We start from the raw sequence: 19,303 nt of genomic DNA, 5'->3' as shown, positions 1-19,303 counted from the left end.
GTCAGCTGCCACTTGATTTTAGCTTAGTATCACCCTCTGTTTAATTATTATGACTTTATGATATGTATCAACTATTGCTAATCATACTTCTCTTTATAGTTTACTCTTCATTTGTAAAGCTCTTATTTCCTATAGTGTACATTTCCAGGTGAATTTTAGAATCATTTTATCAATTTTCCCCAAATCTCGTGTTTATGTTAATGAAATAAGTACTACTTGTTAATTAAAACAATAAAGCTTTTCGGGGTGCCTGAGTGGCTCAGTTGGTTAAGCCTCTGACTTCGGCTCAGGTCATGATCTCATGGTCCCCATGTCCGGCTCTGTGCTAACAGCTCAGAGCCTGGAGCCTGCTTCAGATTCTGTGTCTCCCTCTCTCTCTGTTCCTCCCCTGCTCACACTCTGTCTCTGTCTCTGTCTCTCTCAAAAAGAAATAAAATATTTTTAAAAATTAAATAAATAAATAAATAAATAAATAAATAAAAGCTTTTATAATATTTAGTGTTCCCTCTAAGTAGATAACATAACTTTTTTATTTATTCAATGTTAAAAAATTCAGTTCAGTTAGATTTTCTTTTCTTCATCCATGTCTTGAACATTTCTGTTGGACTTATTGTAGGCATTTTATGCTCTTTCTCATTTTGCTGTTATGAACTGACTTCTTTCCCTCCTTCCAAATTCACTGAGATAATAATTATGTGTCATATAGGGGGAGTATTAATATTTATGTCTATATCTTACATCCAACTTCTTAAACTTTCTTAGTAAATTTATGAGAGTATTTATCTTTTTCAGTCTACAGAAAAATTATCTAATCTTAAATATAATTTTTAAAAATCCTTATTTCCAATATTAACTCTGATGCTTTATACCTTTATCAGGACAAAGAACTTCAGAACAGTGTTAATACCAGAAGGCAGTCACATTTTACCCTGTTCATAATCTTAATTTGAATCTCTATTTTTTTAAACATATTTGTAGGTCTATAATGTTAAAGGATATTCTTTATCATAAGAAAATTTCTATTTCTTGTTTTCTAAGATCTAAACAAATCAGAGAAAATTTTATCGAATGCTTCTTAAGTAGCTCTTGAGATCACCTCTTGATTTTCTTACTATTCCTGATATTATAGTATATTTAATTAATAGATTTTTCAATGTTAAATCATCTTCACATACATGAGATAGACAACAGCTGGCAGTAGCAATATTTGATGGTTCTTTGCTTTCTAGAAAGATCCAGGGGAAAGAGTCATCTCTTCCATGAAAATTAAAAGGTACATTCAGGATGCATTATCTCTTTTGAAGATACTTCCTGGTAACTTTTCCCCCATTGTTTCTTGCCAGTAAGATTTTCCTTTTTTCTTGGTTCAATTTAGATAATTAAGGTTTTCCTAGATAATCATCCCATTTCCATAATATACTTTTTTAGTTTTATTTTTTTATTCAATTATATTAACATACAGTGTTATATTAGTTTTAGGTGTACAATATAGTGATTCAACAATTCTATACATTATTCAGTGCTCATTAGGACAAGTGTAGTCTTAATCCCCTTCACCTGTTTCACCAATCCCCCTCCGACCTCCCTTCTGGGAACCATCTATTTGTTCTCTATAGTTAGGAGTCTGTTTTTCAGTTTGTCTCTCTTTTTCCTTATTCCTTTGTTTTGTTTCTTAAATTCCACATATGATTAAAATCATATTATTTGTCTTTCTTTGGCTGACTTATTTCACTTAGCATTAGACCCCCTAGATGGACCTGTACTGTGGCAGATGGCAAGATTTCATTTTTTAAAAAATGTTTATTTATTTTTGAGAGAGAGAGAGAAACCAAGTGTGAGTGGGAGAGGAACAGAGGGAGAGGAAGACACAGAACTCAAAGCAGGCTCCAGGCTCCGCACTGTCAGCACAGAGGCTTAAATTCACAAACTGTGAGATCATGACCTGAGCCGAAGTTGGACGCTTAACCCACTGAGACACCCAAGTGCTCCTCATTCTTTTTATATGGCTGAGTAATATTCCATAATATACATAATGAGATACACACACACGTATACACCACACCTTCCTTCTTCCATAAGATTTTTGAAACTAATATAGCACACTTATAAATAAATATTATTATGGCCCCTGACTCTTTTGTTATCTATTCTCTTTGGATTTGTCAGGGTTTCTGTTGTTGTTACCTTTTCTTGAAATGAACCAGGTCTTAGAATTATTAAATCTAATATTCTTTAATATATTGATTTTCTGCTGTCATCTTTATTTTTTTCTTTGACTTTCCTTATAATTCTTATTTATTTTCTAGGGTTCTTTTGTGCTGAATGTTTAGTTCATTTATTTGCATTCCTTCAAACTGAAAAAATATGTGCCTTTAAATGTACCTCTGAATAGAATTTAAATCTGTATCCCTAAATTTATAAATGCAATTTCCTCATCACTTCATTTTCAAATACTTTGTGGTTGTGGGTTTCATTTTTCTCTTTGACCAAATGATTATGTAGGGGCAGTATCTTAATTTCTAGGAGATTTGGTTTGCTATTGATGTTATTTAAACTTCTATAAGAGAGTATTTTTTTTACTAAACAATAGTATAATCTTTATTAAACTCTTATCAGTCACATTATTCTAATCCTCTACATCATTTTCTTTGTTGCTTTTTCTATCAAAACTTGAGCAAAATGTGACAGTCATTCACAAAAATTGATCTACCTGTTTTTATCCAAGTTTCCAACAGACTTGTTATATTTTTCATTACTTAAAGGATGTTCATTGACCTATCTTCAATTTGGACTCTGCTTTTTATAAATAGAAAAAAATCCTCAGTGTCTCTTTGACACTATTTTTCCTTTGAATTCAACTTTGCCTGAAATTACTATTTTTTTTTATTTTTGTCTCTTCCTTATGATTTCCTATATTATTATTATTATTATTATTATTATCATTATTGTTATTTTAACTTTTGTCGTTGTGTGTTAGGGGTGTTTTTTCATAAGCAAAAGTTGTAATATGTATACAGTCCCTTTTCCTTCTTCATTTTGACCTTTTTTGTATTTAGTCATCCTCAATAGGAGAAATTTACTGATAGGCAGTATTTACCAACTAAGAACGTATATGGATTCCCTTAGCCTATGTCACTTTCCATATGTTTAATGAAGTTTTCTGTGAAAGTGCCCCCATTAAAACCCAAGTAATCGTGATAAGCAAACTGCTGGGCTGGAGTGAGAATTTGACACCATTTTCTGATTGTCCAACAATCTGATCAAATAATGTGATTGTAAACTGGTCTCAAGCATACATGACTATTGAGTGCTCCCTAGAGCCCACATTCACCTATAATGCTTTTCTTTGGGAGCTACGCTACCTGAAAGCAATGTGCCTTGACTGCCATGCACCCACTACTTCCTGTCTTCTTGTTTTAAAGGAGTCATACCGCCTGATGTAGTTTAGAAGCAGAGCTACTTGGTACTGAGTACTGATTAGAATGGAATATGGAACTGCTCCTTCTTCTCCCCAAAACAGTAATCATGCATCAGAGCCACAGAAGCTACTAGAATTCTGTGTAGAACTGACCTTGATTTCTGTGTAGGGGCATGTTCTCATCACCTCCTATTCACCTGGTCAGTGTGGGAGGGGTCCTCAACCTAAATAGGATAAGGTGGCTGAAAATATGACACCTGACACTGGAGAGATGGGCTGACAGCAGCTTATTAGTCAGACACGCTCACAGGTCAGGGGAGGAGAATGTGTCACACAGGGCCATATGGGGGCTAACTTGAGAATAGAGCAACAAAGGTCTGTGGAGGGCAAGCCTGGTAGTAACAAAACAGGGAGTGACTCCTGGATCCCACAGGAGGATGTGACTTCCTGTTTGCTTGATGTTGAGGTCTGAGAAGGAGGTGAGAGCTTTAGGGTGAATACCAGTAGCAGGCAGCTGGGCTGACTAATAGGGGAACTAACCAGGTGAGGGAGGCCTTCCCCTGGGGTGAGGAGTGTGTCTGAAAGGGCAAAGAACTATGTGGTTAGGACTTTGGGGCCCTGTGAGGCTCAAAGACATAAAGACAGCATATGAAATTTGGGGCTTTACAATACAAGGCATAATATGGGACAAGAATAAAGCATTTTCTTCTTTCATATTAGTGACTTTGTGCTGTTTATAGTAACATAATTCTATTAGCATCATTGGGGCTTTAGTAGTGCAGTTTGTAAGATGAGGATTCTACTGAGCAATGCCTCAACATACCTCTCTGCACCTTCACTCTTTAATCTGTAAAATCTGTAAAATTCTATAGTCCTTTTGTCTCTAAAATGGCCATGATAATTTAAAATAAATAGAAACATTTTACTTAGTGTCTATAAGGTCTAATACTCCAGAGTAATTACCTGTTTGCATGTCTCTTCTACAAATCTATGAGCTCGTTTTCTTAAGCAACTTGAAATGCCCATTTTTTGATACATGAAAATTTCTTAACAAATAATTTTCAAATGAACGAATAAATCTAACTGAACAAGAAATATGTGGAGAACTTCTGAGCAATGCTAAATATTTCGTGAATGTTCTATTACCGAGTGGTCTAATATTCATTACTAACTAGCTGGTTATTCTACTAAAGTACTTAACTTGGGTTCACTGTGAGCATTGACATATGGCACTTACCACTGTTTATGTAGCACATTCTTTTCTCATGTTGTTAAACTTCCTTACCTTCCCAAGCTAAGATCTGGAGAAGTTTAGTTTGTTCCATTTTAGACCTAAAGTCTTCTCTTTGTCTCCTTTGGCAAGGATGCCCCAGATTTCAATCAGCTACTAGAAATGTCAGGTGAAAAATGGCACAAATGTGAATTACGACAATAAAAGTTTATAAGCTACTAAAATAAAGTTATAGTACCTAAGAGCTGAGTCAACTGACAATGTTAAATGGAACATTTTACAACCAGTCCTGGGATAATGATAAAAAAAAAAAAAGTGGCACACAGAACATGAAGAAATATCTGACAGGAAATGGGCCCGAGATCAAGTTCAGGCTACATGATTTTGTATGAGCTACTTCTAAAGTGTGTGTGGGTGGGAGTGATAATCTAAATTTTATGGAGCGCCTCCTCTGTGTCCAACCCTTGACATCCTAACTTCTCATAACAGCTCAGTGAGAAAGGTGTTGCTGTCATTTTAGAGAGGAGAAACCGAGGCTGAAGTGGTTCAATTAAACAAATGCCCAAAAACAAAACTATTAAATAACAGAGACAATATTTGACTTCAAAATCTCTCCACCTCCAAGCCCATTCTCTATCAGTCTATGTAAAGAGATAGCTTTGGGTGAAACTCACACCCAAAGCTATCTCTTTACATAGACTTATAATCTCTATATAAATAAAACAAATTTTAGGTTTCATGAAGTATCCCTCTGTCCAACTTGATGCTAGTGTGTGTCCTATGCTATCAATTCAGGTGATTGTTCCCCTTACCATGGAGCTCACCATATAGATTAGCTACACAGGGAATGTAAAATTATAGCTAAGTAAGGCAAAAATATGGGGCTAGCATGAAGATCAGCATTAGGAAGGAAGTTGAACACTAAAAATGATGTTCAAGAAGGACTACAGAAATGTTATCAGGAGTTTGAATTGGTGATATGGCAATCATTCATTTTATTTTTTTAAATAACTCCACTCACAAAGTATTTTGTGTTACTCATAAATTCCCGCTGCTTTCCCTAACCTTTCTAGCATGACATCCTCTTGTCACCCCACATGCCCATAATTCCCAGTCACGGTGCTTCTCATTTGTGCCCACCACAGTATCCCCAGTGACAGATACAATGGCACATGCAGGGGGAGCTGGTGCTATCCTGATAGGCTGGAGCCTATCCTGATAGGCTGCTATTTGCTGTAATTGCATAATTTTTTAGAAATATTATGTTTTACCTTTAAAGATCTTACAAAATTTATATTCTTCTCCCTCATCTGACTTTGTTATAATATAAAGATAGCCTTTTCAATTACTTATTATGGACCAAAATTCATGCTCCAAGCAGAATTAATGTCATGTTAATTCTGAGGCTTCGCATACTCTGTACAAACTCCTCTCATTCTAGCCAGAGAAACACAGTGATAAAATGGTCTAAACGCATCACATGCAAAGTGCTGATGTGAAATGAAAAGGACAGAAATATGATTGGGATATTAATTCAGGAGAAATAAGGAAATAGGACTGTTTGAATAAGGTTAGCAGGGTGGTTTAGTTCTTCCTGAAAATATGTGTGATGTTATCTCACCTTACCTTGACTTCCACCCCAACTACCCCCGTTCAAGTACAATCAAATGCTTGGTTTCTACACACACACACACACACACACACACACACACACACACAAGAGGGCTACACAATACCCAATAGACAGACACAGACGGAAACGTTATGTGAAATTACTCCTATCAGATGAAGGCATTATGTCAATATAGCAATAACACCATGCATTTCTATTGTAATGGAACACAAATTAATAAAATGGGGAAGTAGAACTTGCCAAACAGCTTTAAACTCAATACCAGATTTCAATTATAGGTCCAAGACACGAGCTAATTTTCATGGTTGGTCCGTAATAATAGTCATTGTTAAATGACAGAAGAGAAACGGCTTTAAATGGGAAGTGGCACAATTAATCACAGCTGTCATACTTATGTACTTGCTGACTATCAACCCTGAACAGAACATTTAATTCAAATCTCATTTAAAAGTATGCACTGTCAAGGGAGAGGCCAAGAACCATTTTCTAGCTCAGGAAGCAACTCACAACCCATGTGCCAAAGATGTTACTGAAGATCGAGTGTATAGGCACATGGACTGATTGCTCTCGTCCCACACCTCTCTTTACAACCCACTGTAGGAACTTCTATAAAAAAGCAAGAAAATGTCCAAACCTTGGCATCTGACTGCTCAAATTCCTGTTCTCATAATGTATAACTTTTTGGGGGAAGACTCTGCCCATTCAGAACTCCCACTGAATTTAAGTTTTGTCCATGGTGATAGGTTTTGCCTTTTGAACAATCTTTTTAATATTCTGTAATACTATGTATCTATGACATATTTGTTAATACTAATATCCTATTCTTGTTTTAAAAGTACTGCAAAAAATAAGTGCTGCATATATAATACATTATTTCGTATAATGTATTAAATAATAATGTATCAAAACCCACTGAAGGAAAATTGAGTGTGTGTAGAAATAGAGATAATACATATAGATATAGATATGGATTTGGGTACAGAAAGAGAGAGAGAATTATAGCAAAGATCCAAAGAAAAGTTAAAACTTAGGAGCAAAGTAAGAGCAATTGCCTTGAATCCTAAATAGTTTCATATATACTGATGTAATAGTTTTGTGTATAGAAGTTTGACATCATAAGAAAGAGGGGGATATCTTATTTAGAAGTATTAATTTGAAGGAATTAGTTATCAGGTCAAAAAGTACTTTCATGTCGACTAGAGATTTCAAGTAGTTTGATAAATAGGTTCTGTGATACTATAATAATGTAATATTAGATTTATCTAAGATGTCAAAATAATGTAACATCTGGCATCTACGTCTATTATGTCACTAACCTTACAGCTAGAACTGACTGTGGTAAATATTTTACCTTTATTCAATGTATATTTACTGAATAATTCCTATGTGTCAGGCACTCTAGGTACTAGATATATAAGGATGAATAAGATATGTACACGGTTCCAGTTAAGTTAGCATAATCAGGGTTACTTTTATAGCTCAGTTCTTCTGAACCTATATTGCGTTATACAAATTAAGGTTTTTTTGACCTTCAAAATATTTGTGGTACTTTGCTTGTTATTTTACCATTAATTACAGAATTAAACGAGTCTCGACAATGAGTTTCAGATGAGCTTTTTTGCTTTGTAGATATTATTGAAGCGAATAAATCTCTATGAATAGTGGAATGATAAAATATTCACAGAAACTTACAACTCTGCAGTTGAATAACAATTACTTTTGTTCCAAACAGGCAATTGGTTTCCAAACACATTAAACAAAGGCAATTTAGAAAGCTTCTTCTTCTTTTTGGCATCATTAACGTTGTTGAACGTCCTGGGATTCTGGAGTGTTTCACAAAGGTAAGTTAGTGGTAAGATGAGCAATTTCTGAGTCCATGAAATATTGATCTGGGAACTATCACTGAGCCAACGGGAATCCTGTATGCCATGACTGGACAAATTAGCATATTAGAGAAATTTAACAGATTATTCAGAGCAAGAAATTTCAATTTAGACTTCACTTTTGCCATTGATCCTTATAATAAAATAGTGCTTTACTCGATTCTAAAACATGTTCTGAAAGAAGATATGTTTTATCCACTATATAGCACCACTTTAGAATTAGAAATAACCATATTGATAATAAGAATGAATGAGTCATTATCATTAAAAGCAAATATCATTAAACAAATAGCTAGAAATCTAATGATGCTTAAGATTTGGATTCCATTCAGGCCTTTCAATCAGCAGTGACCATTTCAAGGTCAATAACAAACTGCAAAATCATTTAGTCAGTCACCTGAGACCAGTCAGTGGCTTATTATGTATCATCTACCATCCATCCATTGCCAGCCCACCTCTCTCTCTCACTGACATATTTTCGGATGACTGTGGAGTTTTGAGCAAATTGTCTAACTTCTCTGAGCCTCTGTTCTTATATTTGTAAAATAAAATCAAGAAAACCAACATCTTGTGGGCTTTAGGCATATGAATTTTGGTAAAGGGCTGAGCACAGTACCTGCCATGTTGTGGAAACTACAGAGATCTTTATTTTTCTCACTTCCCTCTATTCACTTATCTATTTAGTCATATTTTATCTCATCACTGTCACTTCTCCCTTGCCTATATCATTCTTTCATTCATTGAATAAATCTCTGTTGGAACACCAGTCATGCGATAGGTACTACATGCGATAGTAAACTAGAAGGACACAAAGTCAGTAAGTCAATAAATGTTTAGTGCCATTATGTTCCTGCTCTCACGGAGCTTATGGTTCAGTATAAAAGAGAGGCACTTAAATTTCATGCAAGGCAGAATTAATGACAAAATCAAAAGTTTTAATGGCTCCCTGAATTTTTATATTTCTTACCTTCCAAAGTATATAAGTTGTTGAATTGATCCTCCACAATATAAATACCTATCTCATTCTTGGATTGAAAGCCAAATTAGAATATCAAAGAGTCTTGCAGAAGGATCCAAGGGGAATATCCTCAGTTTTGGAGCAAAATAGAGTCATCGATGAAAACCGAAGGTGAAGGCAAAGCCTCTTTCCCCTCCATTCGTTGCCTCCAAACACATAAGTGGTGCTCATCTTCTAGTTCTCACAAACACTGCACTTCCTACATCTTTTCCCACTGTAAGATCTGACCTTTGTCTTTTCATAAAGTAGTTTGAAAGGTAATTTTTTTAGTCAGCCCGGTTGAATCCACTTCCACTACTTGGCTGTAGAAACTTCAGCAAGCTATTTAACTTTGTTAAGCCCATTTTTTTCATTGTAAAGTGAAAACAGTAAGAATAGCAATTGTGCCGCAAAATTGTTGTGAGGATGAGTAAATGCTCAGAAGTGTGAGCAATAGTAATAATAATGACCTTTGCCTTATGCCTCCTTCTTCCTCCTTTTTAATTCTTCTTCTAGGCTCATGCAGAGGTGTGGCAAAAATGACCAGGATTATGGGCTGAATTCATGGAAGAACTAGCACTGGAACCAGACTCTATTAGCTCGGGGATTTACTCATTCATTCATTCATTCACTCACTCATTCATTCAATATACTAAGCATTGTTCCAGGCACTAGAAAAAAAAAAAAAAAAAAAACTGAAGACAGCAAAGTACCAGTCTATATGAGCTACTATTTAGTACTCAAATTCAATTATTTAAGTGTGATTCTTTCTCTGTGATTGTTGAACAAGTGAGTTACTACAAAGAAGTGACAGATGGTGGAGTGGGGTGCAGAGAAGGAGACAAGAATAAAATGGTACAAAGCACCAAATATTGGAGGAACCAAAAGTGGGAAGGGACTAAGTGATAATAGAAGATTTATTGAGAAATAAATCTGGTTCTTAGCAAATCGTCTCTATTTCCCTACATTTTCTTTTCCTTTTTTTCTGTTTACTTTTTGAGGAAAGAGGGAAAAATAGAGACAGGATAAAACAAAGCAAGAAGGGAGGAAATTAATTTTCCAAGTGTTGAGCACTCCTATCTTGGGCAGTATGCAACACACACACACACACATAACCTCGTGTAATCTCTACCACCTCCCTGTTGCAGAAATCTTATCACTTTTTATAAATACGAAAACTAAAGTGAGAATCTAGGTAAGTAAATCGACTAGGTTCACACACCTAGGATTCAAACCCATGTGTGTTTCTTTATAAAGCTCACACACTTTCTCCTACCAGCATACTGTTTCTAAGTGCCACAGAAGAGCTCTCTACCTACTCTATAACAACCCCTTGACTCTGATGGGTAGGGAAGAAACCCATCCCTTCAGTTAAAGTAACCATACCCACCATCACCTCTCGATCAGCCACTCCACCGGGAAAGAATGGGTGTCACATATCAGAAGAAAAGAGAGTGGAAAATTTGCCAGCAGAGATCAAGCAGCTAAAACCAACTACATTAGTGCAAAGTCACACATTACCCTGGGTATCTATTGCCCATTGGGGCGGGACAGACCAAGCCAGAAGTTAGGCAAGAAACTATATGGAACTTATGGTAGGAGATCAGTGTCTCTAGTAAGGAATGAATGATTTTGATTTAGTTCTATACTGATTGTGTGATTGTCAAACACTAACAAACAGTAAGTATGTGAAGAAACAGGAGAAAACACAGGTGTTCTAGAGACAGTATTATTGAAACATATTATTTAGGAGCCAGTGTTTGATTGCAATAAACATTTCATCACAATTCAATTTTTACCAAACCCAATGGTGTTCAGAGCCAGATAACAGTGACAAATCTATCAAGAACAAGACAGTCCCAAGTTATTCCTGTTCTTAAAGTTTTGAGAACAGCATATTAATTATGAAACAGCATCTTCACCAACACACAGCTGACCTTAGGTCTCTGTTGGCACCTAAGGGTACCCCCACCATGATTTTTATATTAGTGTGATAACAATCCTAGTTTAAGTCCTAGAACAAAAAGAATCTTGCCAGGGTCACTCAGATATCACCTGAGTACCATTAGGAATTATATATGAATATCAGGCAAGATTTATTTTTCATTTCTACAAAAACAAAACAAAACAAAAAACAGCCCTCTGCCTCTGTCTGTCTTAGAGTCCTCCTCAATCAAATCTAAAAGTAGCAATGGTAACATGTCATACCTGAGGCTCTTCAGGTTGGGGGTGAAGGATGTAGGTAGATGAAATGTCTTTCCCTAGCTGAAAAGTATTACATAAACATCTCTATAGTGCTGGATAAAAATATATATCCCACATTAGATGCTGAAATAAAAAGATATTACAGATATTTTAGGGAGGGAGGGCAAAAGGGTGTTTGTTTTTATCTCAACACCACTGTCCTTCCAGTGTGGTAAAACACATCTTTTTTAAAAAAACTTTTAATGTTTATTTATTTTTGAGAGAGAGAGAGAGTGAGAGCAGGGGAGGGGCAGAGAGAGGGAGACACAGAATCCAAGGCAGGGTGCAGGCTCTGAACTATTAGCACAGAGCTTGATTCAGGGCTTGAACTCACAAACTGCAAGATCATGACCTGAGCCAAAGTCAGACACTCAACCAACTGAGCCACCCAGGCACCTCTGTAAAACACATCTTAAAGTTGATACCATTGCCCCAATTTTGTCAATGATACCAGTAGTCTTCTGTGCATAACTTGTCATAATTATTGAAAGCAACATAAATCAGAGACAAAAGACCACTTATTCAAGCATTATTCTTCCCTTACAGTTACTTTTAGCAATATATTGAGAGGGAAAAGCAGGTAAAATTCACTTTGGAAACTTTCACAGATCAGAAGTAGATGTTTGACCTCAGAAGCTTACATGTATCTGATAAAACTGAACTTATAGCCTATATTCACTTGTTCATTCAACAAATATTTTTGAGCATGTGCTATCCACCAGGCACTAGGAACAGAGCAGTGAATAAAGCAGTTTGAAATTCCTATCCTCCTAAAACTTTCTCAGAAGTGTTTGTGTCTTTTTTTTTAATGTTTGTTTATTTATTTATTTTTGAGAGATAGAGAGAGAGAGAGAGAGAGAGCACGAGCAGGGGAGGAGCAGAGGGGGGACAGAAGATCCAAAGCAGACTCTGTGCTGACAGCAAAAAGCCTCATGTGGGGCTTGAACTCAAAAACCACGAGAGCGTGACCTGAGCCGAAATCAAGAGTTGTACGCTTAACTGACTTAGCCACCCAGGTGCCCCAAGAGAATAATGTGTCTTTAAAAGTAGTGTGCTACAGGGAGAAAAGGCCAGAATTTTGAATAAGAGAGTTCCCAGCCTAGGGTGTGCCAACTACTATTCATATGAACCCCAAAGAAGTCATTTAACCTCTTAGAATTTTAGTTTCCTTATCTGTGAAATGGGGATGATTTCATCCTTCTAGGGTTGTAGTGAGAATTCACTAAGCGAGGGTGGGTATAGTGCCCTAGCATGGTGCCTGGCACTTAGAAGACAGACACTCAGGAAAACCACATGTTCCTTGGGTCAGGAGTATAGGGTATGCATTCTAGAAATGTATTCATGGATTGTTTGACAACGGTGTTTTCTATATGGGTTCAACACTGAATTTACAAATCTCCTGTGCATCTGAAGTATTTCATGAGTCCTGGCCTCCATGAAAACTGTAAAGTTGAGAGGGTTTCAGACTTTCCCCCATCTCGCTCTGTCAGTCATTGCAAGTTGTAAAACAGCGCCATCTAAAGGTCTTTATGAGACAACTTAACATGTCCTAAAACTCCCTTTGTCGTTTTATAAAGACTGTTCTGGTACGCAGTGCTCTTAAATAATCATCACTGTTGTGCCAGTATCTATGGACCCGTAATAAAAGGTAGACAGCACAGGAAGAAAGCAAATGATTTATCAAGTCATCTACATCTGGTCCTAAAAAAAGCTTTCTTTCTTTCTTTTTTAGGTATTGTAATCTAAATCATTTTAATGCCCAGAACATCAGTGGAAGTAATCTTGAAGAAACACTTCTCCTCCATGAAAAGTCTCAGAAATTTTATGGCAGTACACAAGAATTTTCTTCAAGTATTGATCTTTGGGAGACAGCCCTATGAAACTACATTTGACTCTACCCATCCTATGAGCAAAGTATTCACGTTTTCTTCACCTGAACACCTTATGCATTTTAGTTTAAGAACTAATATGCATGGCAGTGACTTCAGGAATATTATCGGTGTACTTTATTTATAAAGACTAATCATGACTCTTCTGGTGAACTATTATGCTTTTGCATTAACACATTATACATTACAATTAATAAAGTAATTTCAAAGTCTGTGTTGCCTCCATGACAACAAAATGATTAGGTCCTAAACATTAGTATATTTTACAACTTTTTACAATGGTGGTTCAGCCATTAAAAGCAATATAAATGCTATTTTTAGTTTTAATGTGCCAATAGAATCAAAATAATAGTATGTTAACATTCCTCCTTTCTATACATTTATTGAGCACTTATTACAATGCCAGACCTTGTGATCATATGCTGTCTATATCTGACTAAATAATAAATCTATACATGATTTTACTATATTTGATCTTCATATTATCCTATCAAGATATGAAGGAAATTTTCTCGAAATTAAAAAGCAATGTTAACTAAAACTGAGGCCCTTAACAAAGAAAGAATATTCAATCCTGAAGACATTATAAAATAAAGGTAAGTGATGGAATTATTCTGATTAAAGGAAAAAAAGAAAATTGAGGAAGATTAAATGAGTGTTGAGAGAGTAATTGATGAATCAAATAGAGAAGCTTAAAGAGGATCCCTAACTCAAATGACACCTTTTGGTCTTCAATGCTACCAATTCAGATATATTCAGAAGATCGTCTTCCAAAAGACATAAATAACATTTATCCTTTGAATAAACAAAGAAATGTGGAAACTCATATAAAAAATAATAAACCAATATCAAACAAAACTAATGCCCCCTACCTTTGTAGCAATGCTTGTCAAAGTTTGGTTGAGGATCACCTGCTTTAGGAGAATCTTTCTGGCTCCTACCAAAGACTGCTTTAATCCAAATCTTTTTCCAGGAATCAGTGGGTTTAACAAACACACCCCAATCATTCTCATTCTCCCTGAAGTATAAGTGCCACTGCTTTCTAGGACAGTTCACAGCAGATAGGATAGCTGGGTTTATCAGCTGATTGCAAACGACTCTGCAATTAAGCACCTTCCCTTGTGTATACCTAAAATATTTTAGATCTGTAGAATAAAAGATTTATTCATCTTGATTAGATATGATATGCATTTTTAATTGCAAAAGAGCAGCTGTAAAGCACCAGGTGTTTCTCATACTCAATTTTTTGTTTGCTTGTTTGTTTGGAGGACAAATAAAACGACTAGCTCTTGCAGACATAAATTCTTGCCCTGTAACTTTTCCAAATCTCATTCTCTCTCTCTCTCTCTCTCTCTCTCTCTCTCTCTCTCTCTCTCTATTTGTGTGTGTGTGTGTGTGTGTGTGTGTGTGATCTGAAAAAATAGTGAGGCCAACCCTTGGATACGTCTTACAGGTTTTCTTTGCTGCAAAGGTTAAATGTCACGTTTGCAATCTGGGTTTAGTGAACATCCAAAATATCAAGAAACCTTTAAACACCTCACCTTAGTACAAAGTGAGTAGCTCTGGCAGTCTCTCCCACTATTAGAAAAAAAGGGTCTGTTTTATTTTGTTATGTTGTGTTTTCCCTCCCCCCAAAAATTTGCCTTCATTTCCCCAATTTCTACACGGTAATAGAAAAAAGTGCTCATTACGCTTTCACTCCTCCTTAGAGATGAAAAGAGATCTACAGACTTATAAAGTTGACCCAAAGCAAACACCAAAAGAGCTTAGAATTCTCACATTGGGGTTGACACTTGCGATTAGCTAAATTGCAGTAACTACACATGCTTCCATTCGGAACAGGATACATTCACACGGCAGTTTCTTCTCTAGAGCCTAGCAACATTATCATTGAGCACCTGGAATAGTTTAGGCATTAAGTGTAATTGGTTTTGCTTTACATAAATCTGTAGCTTTGTAAATAAGAGGAGCATTTCAGCTTCTATATAACACCAATTAACTTAAAGGGATGTGTTGTTTGCAGAAGCCTGCTGGGTCTGTACTGTATTTCTCCCATAATATGCTCAGCGGCGGGCAAAGTTCTGGGTCCCTGCAGTGTTCCATTTACTCCCAGTCACTTGGTGCCAAGGGTCTGTACCCAGACACTCATTTGCTCCATTTTTCAGTTGTGAAAGATTGAGAAAATGAAGTCTTCCCTAAAAAGCACCTTCTGTGCTCTATTTTTGTCCATGAGTGAGACCTGAAAGGCAAGGTATTTGAAAATGTTTTCTGTGGCCCGCAGAGCACAGGTCTGACCCCATCTGATTCTGTCCACAACAGTGACATCTCTTTCCTCTTCCATTTTTTTCTTGTAGCACTTCAGTCCAACGCAGCCACTACATTGAACACAACATTAAGAAAACCATATCCTTAGTTCATGAATTTGCTAGTGAAAGTGTTTTCACCAGAATGACTTTTTTTAATAATACCCCAAAATCTGCTCTTGCAAGTTGTTAAATTTCTCCAAGCTCCTTGGATATTTCCCCCTTGTTATCTCTTTACTCCACTTAATCCCTTATCTCTCATATCCCTTCAGGTAATCTTGATTTATAGCATTCATTCCACCCCGGCCAACCTCTGATTCTCTTGGTTTCTGAACTTGCTTAATCGACCATCAGAGTAACAGTACCACCAAAAAGAACAGCTCATGATTCCAAAAAGTTTCCTATTAATATCATGCGATTCACAAATTGAGGAAAGAAAAGCACCCCTTCTGAACACTGTCAGGATTCATTGTTTTATGGAAACAGAGCTTCAGCCTTAGTTCCCTGAACCGGTCCAGCAGTGGGCATATACCATCTCCACGGCAAGAGAAGCCGCATACAATTACCAGTCACAGACTCACTTCACTCATTTGAGTGAAGGCCTCAAATAAAATCAACAGCCAAGCAATGACAGCACACCTGAAATGCAGGTGTGAAATGTAGGTCTGCTTGTAGAGAACAGCGATATTAAAGGAACCACGACTAATGACAACTCACATCTATGTCACCCTTTACCGTTTATAGGTTGGTGGCATGCATATCATCACATTTGCTTAGCGCCACCCCTTTGGGAGGTGGGCACATTTTGGCATGCCTGTTTTATAAATGAGAAATTGCAGCTCTGAGACATTAAGTGATTTATCCAGACTCACAGAGATAGTAGATGTCACAGTCAGAACTTGAACCTGGGTCTATCTGTCTCTAAAGTGCCAGTTCCTTCTACAAACAGCACTCATAATGTCACCAACACTGGCACATCCCCAACCCCTTAGGCGAAACACTTCTCTACATCATCTAAAAGGAAACGAGAATGAGAGGAAAGACCATGGCGGGGTTAGAGACCCTGACAAAATGGTTAACAAAAAACAAGGATCTTTCTAACATCTCTTCCCCCTCACTCAGCTTCTGTGGAGCAATGTGTTGTCTTCATGTGGAGCTTAGGGTGTCAGAAGCACCCCACTGAAAAGACCCAGAGTGACCATGGGGGCAGTGACATTTGGGGCTCAAAAACATCCTTTCCTTCTTTCATCAAAATGCTCTGGATGTGCTACAATCCATTCCAAACTGCCTTAGAAAACAATTTGAGAAAAACAAATTTACCTCCAAAAATATTATTAATAATTGTGAAGACTCCGGTAGTACTTGCTAAGGGTAAGGCACTGCTCTAGGTGTTTGGGGTATATTAGTTCATTTAATCATCACAATAACTCTATGAGGTAAGTACAATTATTAACTCCATTTTACAGATAAGAAATAGGAAGCATAGAGAAGGTGATGACTTTGCAAAGGTTATACATATACTGTGGACAGAGTAAAAATTTGGACCTGGAGAGTCTGGCTACAAAATCCAGGGTCTAGCCTTCTCTGTATACTGCCTCTCAGTATAGCTGTTGTCTGTAGTAGATTTTTAAATAATCTCAAGGGGATTCCAGGGAAGGCAATGCCTTAGCCTAATGGATCTCAGTCTTTTCTGTCCCAACACATAAGAATATGACTTCTTCCATAAGTAATTGCCAGATTGATTCTTAAGGAGAAATTTTTAACACCCCTAAGTTGTGCTCTCATCCTCCCCCTCTGTGAATAATTACTGCCTTCTGCTTAAACCCAAAGGCATGATTCTATGGGCAGAATTTCAGGGGACTGAGACTGGGTGGCTTAGTCGATTAAGTGTCCAACTCTCAATTTTGACTCAGGTCATGATCTCATGGTTGGTGAGGTCGAGCCCCAAGTCAGGCTCCCTGCTGTCAGCGTGGAGCCTGCTTGGGATTCTCTCTCTCTCTCTGCCCCTCCCCTGCTTGTGCACGCACACGCATGCACTCTCTCTCTCTCTCTCTCTCTCTCTCTCTCAAAATAAATAAATAAACATTAAAAAGAAAAAAAGAACTTCATGCACTGTGGCAGTGGATTGGTACATCTATCTAATAACTATTGTATGGCTACTTTCCCAGTGATCCTTAAATCACATGTGAGCCATCTGTTCCTCACATAAAACATCCCTTGCTAGGTCAAGATTGGAACCTGAGGTCAACTAGACTCTCCACTTCCTTAGCATCTGTATAGATTTTGAGGATTCCTCCAGGCTTGTTATCCAGTAAGTGTGAAATTGTCAAAGATAATCAAGGACAGTGATGGCAAGACTCAATCTCTCTGTCTTTCTCTACCTATCTCTGTCTCTGTCTTTCTCTGTCTCTTATTCCTTGTCTTTTTCTGTCTCTTTCTAGCTGAGTGTCTCTGTAAGATTGTCTACAGTAGAATAGATGCTATTTGACAGCCCAGATCACTTCCCTAGGTGATACACTGTCACTAGTCCACTCAGAGAGCTTGCTAACTATAAAATAATAATAGCACCCAAACCCTAATCTTTCATCCATCTTAGACAGGTTTGAATCCTTCTACTGGCTGGGAATCCAGTTGTTTCTTAAGCATGCTAAACCACCAGTGACCAAATCTTTTATAAATACAGTAATGAGTCTACGACAAGTGTCTATTACCATGGTAGCAGCAATCCAGGAGCACATTTAACAACATTTATGCAAAGAGCAAGGCTATAGTTCTACCAGGGATAAAAGATGGAGAAAAAATGGAATCAATGAGAGGCAGAAATTCAGCACAAATCAGGAGGAAGTCACCATAACATCAAAAAAAACTACCAAGAAAGTACACATGTCATCATCATGGACAGTTTTCATTTTCCCAAAGCAATCTCTTGAAGCAAAATGAGAGAATGGAAAGGGTATGCTAAATTTTAAAATAAGAGAAAGAGCTCTCGATTGGAAATGCCAGAGGGAAAGTGTGAGCTTCAACAGTGAGATCAGAGGAAGGCCATCTGGAAACTCATTTCCCATTTTAGCATAATGTATTGCACATAGTAGGTGCCTTGGTTCACAGGAATTGATTATCACCCCCTTGAGAATGCCAGCATGCCTTTCATCATTTTCCCATGCCTCTCTTAAATGAGCTAAGCCTCTCTGACCAGTTTCCACGGTGTCTCCAGAAATGCAGACTTTTGTTTCTTGTGCAGCCTGTGCAGCTCTGCCTTATTTCATTGCAGCCAACCGTGCCTGAAAGACAGGAACAAACAAGATGGACAAGTGTGGCAGTGAATGAACCATTTTACTGCAATTAGAAGTTCACGGAGAATAAATTATCCTCTAGTTCAAGCTGTCCAGCAGTAATCCTCATTAATAATAACACTTCAACAACAGTCTGCTTCCCACAACGGCAGTGAGTGCTACAAACTTCAGCATTACTCTTGAAGCAGGAGTCACATCCCATACGGCTAGCCCAGATCGCCATATGCAGCACACGAGAGAAGGCTTAAATTACAAAGAAGCTTGAATGCATAACTGTCCATGAAGTTCACTGGCTAGATGAGCAGGTGGAAAAAATCCAAGGGCTTCTCTCCTTCCAGCTTTCTCTTCTAATTCATGCTAAACTGTAAATGATTTTTCACATTAATGAGTAAATCTATGTGAAAGGATACTT

The 19,303-nt window shown here is 37.1% G+C and overlaps 1 protein-coding gene across 1 annotated transcript in view; it reads left to right on the top strand.

Annotated features, from left to right (window-relative positions):
- SLC15A5 (solute carrier family 15 member 5) overlaps window positions 1-13,430 on the top strand; it is an 84,868-nt gene extending 71,438 nt beyond the window's left edge. Inside the window, exons 8-9 of the mRNA XM_042948434.1 lie at window positions 8,015-8,123; window positions 13,139-13,430. Coding sequence (XP_042804368.1) covers window positions 8,015-8,123; window positions 13,139-13,286 — 257 coding nt within the window. The 3' untranslated portion in view covers window positions 13,287-13,430. The remainder of the gene's footprint in view (window positions 1-8,014; window positions 8,124-13,138) is intronic.
- The last annotated feature ends 5,873 nt before the right edge of the window (window positions 13,431-19,303 follow it).

This window comes from Panthera leo, chromosome B4 (assembly GCF_018350215.1).
Source record: "Panthera leo isolate Ple1 chromosome B4, P.leo_Ple1_pat1.1, whole genome shotgun sequence".
NCBI lineage: Eukaryota > Metazoa > Chordata > Mammalia > Carnivora > Felidae > Panthera > Panthera leo.
Note: the sequence above shows the minus strand (reverse complement) of the source record. Positions and strands in the feature narration are given on the sequence as shown.